The following is an 11,860-nucleotide window of genomic DNA, read 5'->3' as shown; positions in this document are numbered from 1 at the left end:
CTGAAACGAGTCGGGGGTCCCCGCCCGCGGAGGGCGGGCTGTGGCGGTGGCAGTGGCGGCGCTGGGCATGGCGGGCGCTGTAGTGACCTCGCTGGGAGCCGCTCCCGGCGGCGGGCGGGAGAGGGAGCCCGCTCAAACTACCGCTCCCAGGACCCGCCGCCGCCGCTCGCTGCTCCGCCGTCCCAAACATTTCCGCCGGGGCAGCGGCCAGCGGCGGCCGCCGGCGGTAAAGGTTCAGGTGGGCTCCTGAGCTGGAGCAGCGGCCGCTCGGGGCGGGAGGCTGCCCGGGCACTTCCCCGAGGGCTCCCCGGGAGAGCGGTGGCGAGCGGCACAAACTCCGTTCGGCTCGACTGCCCCAGCCGTGCCCCTGTGGGGCGGCGGGAGCCATGCCCGGCGTGCTGCCCCGGACACTGCCCGCCTCCCTCGCACGGGGCTGCCTGGGCCGCTGGCTGCTCGCCACTCGCGGCTGGGCGCTCCTGGGGCTCGGCACCGGGTCCTGCTCCTGCCTGAGGCGGCGGCACCAGCCCCCGCTGCTGCTCAGGGCCGCCCGTCAGAGCTTCGGGACGCAGGCGGGAGGGCTGAAAGCTGCAAAACCTGGCGGTAGTAACAAAGATGTGTCCGTGCAGAGGGTGCTGAACGAGGAAACGCTGGTGTCGGCGGCTCAGAAAGGTAAGGCGGAGGATGCTGTGTGCTGCTCAGAAGGGCTGGAGACGGTTCCTTCTGCAGCTGAAGTTTTGTAGTTTCAAACATCAAGTATCTAGGAAAAAAAAATCTCAACACATCAAACCCGTTTCTTTTCCCATCGTGTTGTTTGGAGCAGATGTTATATTTCTGTGTATGCATTGCACAGTCAGAACAAGTTATATGACTTCCTCTAAACAGCCTGTTCATCTAAATTGTCAGGCACAAGATGTAATAGCCTCTCATTTTCCTGTTCAGAAGGAAAGCCTATCACATGCAGCCTGTCTGTACGGCTGTTGAAATAAGTTTACCTCCAACAAAATTGTCAAAGCTCTACATGTGGTGGTAGTTTCTTTATGGATTGCCTTCACTTTAGTTGGTCTCACTCACTTTGAGTACTTTGAAATAACTTATAAAAAACACCTTCAACTGATTAGAAGACCGCAGGAGAAATCGTTCTTTAACATTTCCTCCATAACTTGTACTCCACTGAAATGCACACTTTATCACTAAAAGATAGTGGTCCCTTTCCAAGTACTCAAATATATTGAAACAGAATCTTATATGACTTATTTTGTAGTATATACTGACACTTGAACTTTAGATCAAAATTGGAAGATAAAAACTAATCAGACAAACAGCAGTTAATTATGTTTGTTTTTAAATTATTTTGGTCTAATATTCCCCTTTTTATTGTTCTATTGATTGCTAATTCATAAAACCAGTTATTTTCAATGTGTGCAACTTAAAAGCTTTCACTTTTTTTTTTTTTTACTTCTTTTCTTTGCATAAGGATTGTAGTGATTATGGGTTTAGGTAGTAGTGTGAATACTGCAGTGCTAAATACCTCATTAGTTCCTAAAAAATCTAGCTCTCATGCACCCAAAAAAGTAGCAGTAATTGCTACTTTGGATCTTGAAAACATTTGGCAAACAGAAATAATAAGGTTTAACACAGAGATGTAAACATGCCCTGTAAAATATAAGAGATGTTCCATGGTCTTTTTTACAGCAATGAAGCATTATGGAAACTGTTACTGGAATTTTTTCTTCTGCTAAAATGTTATTTGAGCTACAGACTAACAGAAGAGCATTATGTAAGAAAGTCACGTGTTATTATCCAAGGTTGTAACTTATGTGTTGTTTTCTGTTTCATTTCAGTGAAAGAAGCTGGAAGAGACTTTACCTATTTTATTGTGGTGCTTGTTGGAATTGGTGTTACAGGTTATTTTTTAAAATTATGTTCTTTATCAGAAGACACTTTTCATTAATTCCATCTGGTTTGATAAGTTTTCATTCCATCTGATGTTGTTTCTGTTACAGGTGGTTTGTTCTATGTGATTTTTAAAGAACTATTCTCTTCTTCTAGTCCAAGTAAGATCTATGGAGATGCCTTGGAGAAATGCAGATCTCACCCTGAGGTTGGTTTTTGAGCTTTAGTCATAAGTTTGTGTCTCTTGGTAGTTACTGTCTCTCTTCAAGTCAAAACTCTGTGCAAAGAATCTCACAAGCTATGTGAAGACCCACCTGGTGCTTTAGCAGTTCTGCCAGTGCTTTTAGTTGGTATGGGGTGGGTCAGCTCCAGAGCTGACCATTAGTCCAAGTCAGTGCAAGCATTGAGCTGTGTGAACTAGCCTGCTAGAAGCCAAGTGAGTGTGCCACAGCACAAAAACTGATGGAAATACAGTCTGCCCTTCAGAGCATTGCTTGTGTCAGATACAGAAAGTCTTAGGGACTTTTCTGAGTGCCTGCTGAATGTAGCACTTGAATTCTGCGGGTCAGAGAGGCAACTGGTCCCACTAAGCTCTGTTGATCTTACCTGATGCCTTTTCTCAGCACACTTACTCTGTTGTGACACTTCACTATGGTTCTGTCATTCTGTGAAGCACTGCACTGATACCCAGGAATTTAAATTCTTTGTTTGGAGCACAGTTAGCATTCCTTTGGCTAACTGGAAAACAGGCGGAGAACAGTCATGGGATCCCACAGTCATCATAGCTAGATATAAACAAAAATCAATGTGAAACTAGATTTTGAAAAAAACTACTTCAAACAAGGTTTTGAAAAAAACATCCTTCAAACAAGGTTGCCACAGATGCCTTTGAGGATAACCTAGAAATGAAGTGACAAGTTGTTGCTCAAATAAATATGAAGACTGCTTTGGAACAAGTTTGTAGAATTAAAACTCCTTTCCAGTACTTGCACAGTAAAACTTAACCTCCCCTTCTAACCAAATTTAAAGTAAGTTTAAGACTAAGTTGATCTACTCTGACTTTATAGATCTGAAAAAAAATTACTGAATTTCTTATTCCGTAGTGTTTTTTTGGATAATATGAAAGGGAATGCATTTGCATTTTAAACTTTGAAATATATTCTCTTGGAGGAGACATGAGCAAATATTTTGTGCTTTTTTTTTTTTCTTTCTATACAAAATGTCAGTTTACATGACTTCATCTCAGAGAACAATACAAATGGAAGATATCAATAGGATTTATTTTAGACATTTAATAAAAGACTGTAGAAAATAAAAAGGACTGGAATACAAAGGAGTTTTCCTTAAACTGTTTTTTTTTTCCATAAACACTTCTTCTCTTGACACGTTAAATTCTGCAGGGGCATTTTTTTAAAAGAAGATGCATTCACAGCAGAGGTATGAGCTGATACTGGAATACCTGTTTGTATGTGATCCCTTCTGACAGCTCAAACCTCTTTTCTCTTGTAGATAATTGGTGTTTTTGGTGACTCTATCAAAGGTTACGGAGAGGCAACAAGAAGAGGAAGACGACAGCATGTCAGGTACCCCTTGGTGTTTGCCCCATAAAGACATTAGTTTTTGCACAGCAAAGATATCTTTGGATCAGAAGTTAGTTCTAGAATGATGAACTGTATGTGACAAATCCTGTCACTTTTGACTGAACATAGAAGTTTTTTGCAGTACCTCTTGTGTGTTGTATACCACTAAGTACTGTGTACATAAATATAAAATTCCAATTCTGAGTGCCTCAAAACAAGCAGTGGTCATCATAGTAGACATAGAGCTCTCCAAAAAATAGGATGAGTCTGAAAAGAATAGTACAGAGGCCTAGGCTTGCATGGGGGGAGCAGTAATCTGACAGAAGTTTACAGTCTGAAACTATACTGAGCTGATGCTTTTTGGTACTTGAGGCAACACCTCTACTGTGTATTTAACAGAACATCTATCACCTAAACCTTTCATGAGTGTGTCTGTTACTTTCCTTTTGAAAGAACCAACAAAATTATTTCTTACAAAACATAAGTCCTCCATGCTTAATTGGGTTATTTGGCAGGAATATATTCAATGAGGTATCATATAGGATGAGACACATAAGCCCAGACACAGGTTGAACCATGAAATTGAGATTTTTTATTTTGTGTGAGGAAAGTGACTTCTACTGGTTGAAGCTTTATCTCTTCACCAGACTCTATGAAATGTTTAAAGTGAAGCTGCTAAATGAAATTGATGTGCGCAAACATTCTGAGCACGTCTGTAAATAAGTAAATGTACTGTGAATCAGATTTTCTAGTATTTAATTTCCGTAATTTTGAATGCCTTGTGTTTTCAATAAATTTTTGAGCTGAGAACTATGTAAGATTGTAGAGTTTGTATCTGCAGTATAAAAATGATCTTAAATATTTGTCTCAAAAATCTGCAGGGTTTTTTTGTGTATGAACACCTTGAATGTAAATTTACTGGAGTAAGGCTCTTCGTTCCTATTTGTTCTCTCTACCCCACCATGTCACTTTAAAGTGCCTAAAAAGACTCCAGAAGTCTTGGTGACATGGGGTCCCTTTCTAGATATCGGGCTCCAAATCTGGGGTTTTTTTAGAATAAATACAAGGAATTTCCATAGTCTTCAGCAATGGATTGCTTTTCAGTTTTGAGGGGAGGACTGGGGTGAGGACATTTAAGCATTTAATCTCTTAATCCTCAGCAGCTAATTAGCTCTTCTAACTCCACTAGTCCTTAGGCACTCACAGTAAAGCTTGAGAGGAGCAGTAGAGAAGGAACCCAAGGTAGCATAAGGACACCACCGGAGTACACTTTCTTACAAAATAAGTAAGCAACTCCTCTAAGTAAGTTTAAATTTGAAGACTTAACTAGCATATAATCTGTATTCTTGCTGGGTGGTTGGGGTTTTTTTTTGTGTTGCTGTTTTTAGTCACATTGAATACGTAAAGGATGGACTGAAACATATGCGTTTGAAGTTCTATATTGAGGGCACTGAATCAGGGAAACAGGGAACAGTCCATGTGGAAGTCAAAGAGGTATGTACAATTGCTTGATACACGTGACAAGCTTAGTCTTGAATTTAAACTACCAAAGAGAAAAAAACATTCTGAATTTTTTTTCTTTCCAGAATCTTGAAACAGGAAGATTTGAGGTTCGCTACATATTTGTGGATGTTGAGACCTATCCGAGAAGAACCATTGTCATAGAGGACAACAGATAGCCAACGATCAAAGCTGCTGCCTTATCTCACATTGGAAAATGTCGTTGTAGCCAGTCTACATATGGATTGTGTGGTGTTGCCAATTGTGTCTCACAGCTGTGTTAAGGGAAGTAGCCTCTCAGAGCCTCCACTAAAGACTTCTGATAATAACAGATATCTGATTTAAAGTGAAACCAATTAAATATAGCAGAACTATCATGGCAGATATTCTTGACATAGGAAAATAATGCCTCCTAATAAACAGTTTAATGCTGGATAATACTTCTGCACACCCAAAACCCAAGTTTTCCAAGGTTTTAGGTTTGGATGGGGAGTTTTTTTGTCTTCCTTGGCTTGGATTTCCCACTACCACTGCAATAAAGAAAGGGGTAGTTCAAGTGTAGACAGAACTCTACTGTTTTCATTTTGGATACCTGTGTAAGTAAGAAGGTAAAATGTTAGTGATGCAAAAGAGATGTAGGGATGTAAGGGTAGGAATGGTGGAGGCAGACACCCGTGACAAGCAACTGAAGAAAAAGACTTCAGTATTGGTGTCTTCTAAATAAATTACCAGCAAGCAGAACATCACTACCATCTGCTCTTTCCGGTGTTTGCCAATCTGCTCCATATGGTTGTGGCAATGTAGGGGTTGGCCTTTTCTCCCAGGCAGCTAGTGACAGGACAAGAGGTCATGGCCTCAAGCTGTGTCAGGGGGGATTTGGATTGGACATTACCTTCAAAATATTTTGAAAACCACAATATTCCATTTAAATGTCTCTCTTTCCCACCTTGTCTGCATCTACACATGATAAACACACACATGGTGTTTATCAGGGCATGTCTTTGGTCCGTAAAGTGTTCCACATTATTTTCTTTCACTGCCTGCATCACCAAGCTAAGCAGATTTACCAGGATGCTTCTGTTTATTTCATGAATGGGAGGCACAGCTGCAAAGGACATCACTTCTCCTGTGTTGTGAAAAAGCTGAGAATATGCTTGATAAAATGAAGACAAAAAGTAGCAGAAGAAATCCACCTTTATCTGACCTTAGATGTATTAGTGTTCTTAATTTGAACAAATGACAAATACAAGGCTCAAATGCTTTCCAATCTCACTGGAGGAAAGCTTTTTGGAATTCTTTTTCTAGGAACATCTCATCTGTGAAGAAAAAAAATAACTTCATAGCTTGATTTATCAACTTTGTACTAGCTAGATACCTATCACCAGCAAGATTCTTTAATCCCCTTGAAACTTCAGGAGTATTTAAGCTTTGGGAACTTTCCATATTCCTGACGCTGAAGTTCTCTTGGTCTTTATGGACTGGGCTGGCACCCATGCTTACAAAATTTTCTTAAATTCTGTTTTATGCAAATGCATATGGAGACACCTTAATCAAAATTAGGTGAAGATTAGTTGAATAAGACATCTGGAATAGAGAATATTGATCTCTTGTGCAGTATCACCTTTCCTGGTGGTAGTTTGCACTGGAGGGAAACAGCTGCATTCACTGAGTTTAAACATAATATTTTAGAACTCCCTTTTTGTAATTTTGAAGTGTGTTATCCTCTATTTTCCTTATGAAGCTGTCCATGTTTCACTGGATCATTGCACTACCAGTAAGTCATTTAGATATCCTTCTCAATGTCAGGATGCTTAGTGTTCCATCCTCTCACTGGAGGATGTTAGGCTGGGGAGACAGCAGAGTAACTGAAAGGTTCACCTTCAGTTGTCAGCAAACACAAGCAGTAACCATTTCACTGTTTCCTTTTTAAAGATCTTGCTTCATTTTCTCTTGGGTGAACACAAAATTTACAGCATGTGCCAGTTACTTTCTCAAGTAAAAGTGTCATGTTAATAAAACATTAGGAAAAAAATCACTGCTAGCAAACCAGAACCAAAGGAATGACATTTTCATAGAAATCAAACACATTTTCCAGAGTTCAGTCTTGATTGTTGCAGAATTAATAAAAATACATGTTCTCAAAACCCCTCCTTTAGGAAATGAAAATATGCCACTCACCAGTGAAAGGTGGTTTTTCCAGAAACACTGTGTGGCAGAGTATTCCAAACGTGTTTTAGGTAGGTGTACAACTTGGTCTTAACTTTCCCATATCTACATTAATTTTTGTGGATGCCAAAACCTGTATATGCACCATAGGCAGCCAATATCCTTAGAGGTGTTTTGTGGGAATATTACTGTGTCATCTCTATGACCTGTGTTTGATTCTAGGTCCTTTGTATACTTGCTGTACAGTGACAGAAATATCCCTCCAGGAAATTAACTCAGTGGAAACTTTATAACAAAAGAGAAACGATTACTCTTTCAATAAGCTTCAATAAACAGAAGCTCTTGCAAAGAACTAGTTGTATGCAGGGAAGCAAAGGTGTTGTACATGACTGAGTTTAAAAATAACCTTACCTAAATATTTTCTGCACGGAATTCAAGTTACAACAACTGATTTAGGCAATAGAGTCATGATCTTAGAAATGGTTGCAAATAAATGCACATCTGGTACAAGAAACTTTAATAAACTCACTTAACAACCACAGAAGACAGTAATGTGAGTAAGATAATTACTGTATCACATGCCAGCTGCAGAGATAAAAAGCCAAAGAAAATGTGCTGGGACTTTCCACAAGTGATTTCAATTCACTTTGCTCTCAGTCTCATTCATTATCACAATGGATGCTATCCACCCTAATACTTGTGGGATTATTCCAAAATGTATATAGTCAGCAACCTAAAAGTGTTGTAGATATGCCCAAAAAACATTGACGACACGTTTTGACTCCAAGCCCGCTTTTAGGATTCCCTGCAGCTTTTAAACTGACAGAAGTACATGAGGCAAGTGTAGAGATTGGGGAGAAAATTTAAGGGGAAAAAAGTTTGAAGGAGCAAGCTTAAAGGTGTCAGTAAGGGATCATAACAGGTCTCTGTATATGGGATTGTAAAGTATGCTTGAAGATCTGGAATACAGTTGGCACTGGAAAAACAAAAATTTGAAAGCAAAAAGATCTTCCCTCTCTTTTATTGAGAGAAAAAAAATTGTTTAGTTCCTAGAGAGATGTTCACTTGCTCTTAATACGGAATAATAGAGCTCTGGTGGAAATTTTCCTTAGGCATCTGGGAATGTATATCATTATGATATACAGTGATTCCAAACAGTGCTATAAATAATTGAATAGCAGAAGTATTTGATAGTTTTTCTTAGTAAATTCTCAGGGTTTTTTATTCTGTATGTGTTATGTAAAATAATCTATAGGAATTATAGAAAAATGTGACTTAATACCATCCCGTATTCAAATTCAGTATATTTATATTTTTAATGATATATAGTTAAAAGTTGAAAATATAGAAAAATGTTTCACAATTTAAAGGAAGCAAAAACAAAAAATCTTTTTGGAATTCTTCTGGTTGTCCTGGGAGGAATATTTGATTCCCTTCATTTCGTATAGGTTATTGTGGAACATTTGTAACTCAGCAAATAAAAATATTGAGCACAGATACCCATTTCAGTAAAACAGTTCAGTGTGGAAAGCCTCTGTTTGCCTCTCAGGGTTCAGTATCAATCTACTGCATTTCATTTTAATATCCATGTAAACAAATTCTATCAGTTCTGCAAAAAGCATAGTATGGGAGGGCTGCCCTCACCTGCTCCAGCCCACAGCCATCCTGCGGCAGATCAACCTTGGCCAGCACCCAGAGCTGCTCCCCCCACAGCAGGATGGGGGTGGGAATGAGGACCAGCAGAAATGAGAAATCTTGGGGGTTGTGAGCAAGACAGGAAGATCACTTGCCAGTTAGTGTTGCAGGTGAACTAAACTTCAAAATGAGCTCAATTTACTGCCTTTTGCTGACCAGAGCAGCAGCGTGGGCAGCGTGCCGCAGTGGTGAGCACCCAGCAAGGCTGGCAGCAGTGGTGTCTCTAATTCCAGATCACGTACAGGCATCTGCCTCCACATCTTAAAACCTCCCAGTACTGTGCTGGGAAACCTTTGCAGGATAATCGTGTTTAGCCAACCTCTATTTAATTACAATTCCCCTTTATCAGAATCACAATTATCTTCTCCAGCATGAGTTGCTGTCTTCTATTACTGCCCACAATTAAATCTTTTAACCTTTTATCCATGTACATTTTTACCTTTTATGGGAACTGAGTTGTTTTTCAATTTCAATCCTAATTCTTTTTTTCCATTAAAAACATAATCTCAGCCATAACAACATTTTATTACAGTTATACACATACTAAATCATGGCTATATTCCCTGAGATGTGATTTGCTTCATTAGTGCTACAACCTCCATAGAGGAGCTGGAAGTGACTTGCTATTTTGTACACTGTGTGGGGCCATGTATTATCCTGTGTTTCAATAAAATGGAGACAAATCCCAGTGTTGGAGTGCAGGTTTGCAAAATGTCAGCAGTTGCTTTTTGGTGTGATACCTGGTGAGGTACAGATGCCCTCCCCTCCTCTCTGTGGCTGCAAAGCCACTACATTCAGGGGTCTGACACTGGTGTAGGGATAATGGTGGTGGAAAGGAAATAACCGAGACTTCTCAAGATTTAAAACAGCAGCTTTCTATCAACTGCCTTGGGCATAAAAGCCTAATAATAAGCCACAACTATTTTTCCCTGAAAACATCCATGAAAAATGTCCTGCTGTGCTAATTTTTTTTTCACCTTATTTTCCTTGAATTTCTTTTTTAACACCTTTTTTTGTGGGGAGTCCTGCCAGCCTTTGCATATATTTCTCTTTTCCTTTAAAATACTGTGCTTAACTTCTGTGAATGCATGTCTTTTCTTTACCTATGCTTAATTTAGCAGAATAAAAGCTAATCTCTCTCAGCTTCTCATCATAAGACATTTTCTAGACCCTTCACCAGCTTCATTGTCCTTATACATATATAGCCCTAAAAACCACTATAAATACATAATGTGGAGCATATATGTTATAGAATATATATCATGTAGACAAAATAATGCCTATCTACATATATGTATATATTTGTGTTCTTGACTTCATCTTGAAAGCTTTTCAGGTAATATCAAAATAAACCAGCTTCTAGGGCCATTCCAAAACAGACACCTCCCATTACTGTCCAAGTCATGTTGCAGAGCTGGTCTCCAGGGATGTTCCTGAGAGCACTGTGACCCTTGTAAGCCACATGGAACAAACAAGTCTTGAATTCTGGGTGGTGAGTCTGATTGACACCTTCATTTTTAACTGATACCCAGCACTCCATCCAAACCTTCCATGACTGACAACTAAGAAAGCTCCAGACATCTCTCATTGGCAAGTACTTCAAGGTGAATTATGAAGAAATCAGATAAGCAAAAGGATGTGACTTGTGCCAGGATTAGAACCAGTCAATTCTAATCTCTTCTGTACTGAGTCAATCATGATGGCAGTTCCTTCTTGATAAGCTATCCTGCATTATAATGGTAAAGGCCAGTAAAATAGTCCTGCTTTGCTGGTGGTTGTCAGCATTTGGGATGGAATTAGAAGTGGAAGTATGTGAACATGGCTTTTGTGCTTTTGTGAAAACATCCATTTTTCATGTGGAAAGTATTAATCCTAAAGCAACCATCAATGTCACAGTCAGCCCCATCTACCCACAGGGTATAGCCATCATGCTGTGCTACTCACACAAGGGATGTGACATAGGGACTTCCTTTTCACGGAGGACAAGCTCCATGCTTCCTAAACAAGGTGTTCCTGCATAATGTCTCCAAAATAACTATCCACCACAACATAAATATCAATGCATACACAAAATCAAGGGAAAACTAACACTCTAAAAAATGAAACATCAAGAAAACAATATGTATTCCATGGACTGAAATCAATGCTTTTAGATTTAGCAGACTTCTATGAAAATTGAAGTGGACTGAAATCAATGCTTTTAGATTTAGCAGACTTCTGTGAATATTACCAGGCAAAGCTGTAACCAGTGAGCAATCTTGTTGTGTGAGAGCATTCAATACTCTGCTGTGTGCCCATTTGGATGTGGTTACATTGCTATCCCTTGCCACAGAGTTCAGGAGCAGCCAGCACATACATATCCCTGTTGAGGTCATTGTGATGACTTTTATAAAGGGTTCTGCTGCTGTGCCAGCTGGTGTCCTGCTTGTGGGAGTCTCCAGCTTTCAAGTGGCAGACATCTGATGACTTTCTAAAAATACATTCTTCTCAGTCTTGGAGCCTCAGGGATGGTTCTTGTCTCTAATTCATCTCTTCTCAGGGAATAGGAGGCTCTTTGCTGGAGGCCAACTGCAGGCTGGTCTTTTAGACCTCTGCGTACCACACATGTCCCTCAGGCCATGCTTTCTGCAGCAACTCTGTGCAGATCTCACTAAGATTTTAAAGACGAGAAATAAGTCATTTTTGGAACTGCCTGTACATTACATTACCACAGCTTCATAGAGGGTTATATGCAAATCACACTTTCACGCTGAAATAATTTACTTAGTAGAAAGAAGAACATGTTAGTAATGATATAGATATTTTTTTCATCACACAAATAGGTAATGAGTACAGAGCTGGCACTCAAAAAATACTGATTCTATGATAGATTCTATCACCCTTCTCTTCTGTGGACCAGGAGTGAGTATTTTTGTCTTTTCTCTGCTATAATAATCACCTGTTCCAAATGTTGTGAGAATCAGGTAAGGAACTGAAATTGCAGACAGCCTTGGCAGGTAAGCAGGAGCCCTCAGAACAAAGCAATG

The 11,860-nt window shown here is 39.9% G+C and overlaps 1 protein-coding gene across 1 annotated transcript; it reads left to right on the top strand.

Annotated features, from left to right (window-relative positions):
* Positions 1-112: 112 nt before the first annotated feature.
* TIMM21 (translocase of inner mitochondrial membrane 21) lies at positions 113-9,976 on the top strand. Its single transcript, XM_053979953.1, has 6 exons — positions 113-669; positions 1,842-1,904; positions 2,004-2,101; positions 3,403-3,476; positions 4,862-4,967; positions 5,060-9,976. The coding sequence occupies exons 1-6, from the start codon at positions 387-389 to the stop codon at positions 5,150-5,152; spliced, it is 717 nt and encodes a 238-aa protein (XP_053835928.1). The 5' UTR covers positions 113-386; the 3' UTR covers positions 5,153-9,976.
* Positions 9,977-11,860: the final 1,884 nt, after the last annotated feature.

Source organism: Vidua macroura, chromosome 1, assembly GCF_024509145.1.
Source record: "Vidua macroura isolate BioBank_ID:100142 chromosome 1, ASM2450914v1, whole genome shotgun sequence".
Taxonomy (NCBI): Eukaryota; Metazoa; Chordata; class Aves; order Passeriformes; family Viduidae; genus Vidua; species Vidua macroura.
Note: the sequence above shows the minus strand (reverse complement) of the source record. Positions and strands in the feature narration are given on the sequence as shown.

Excerpts from the sequence above, each read along its gene's own strand:
- TIMM21 (XM_053979953.1), top strand. The coding sequence starts at position 387 with ATGCCCGGCGTGCTGCCCCGGACACTGCCCGCCTCCCTCGCACGGGGC. Across the intron at positions 670-1,841 it reads GGTGTCGGCGGCTCAGAAAG|TGAAAGAAGCTGGAAGAGAC; the intron begins GTAAGGCGGAGG and ends GTTTCATTTCAG. Across the intron at positions 1,905-2,003 it reads TGTTGGAATTGGTGTTACAG|GTGGTTTGTTCTATGTGATT; the intron begins GTTATTTTTTAA and ends TTTCTGTTACAG.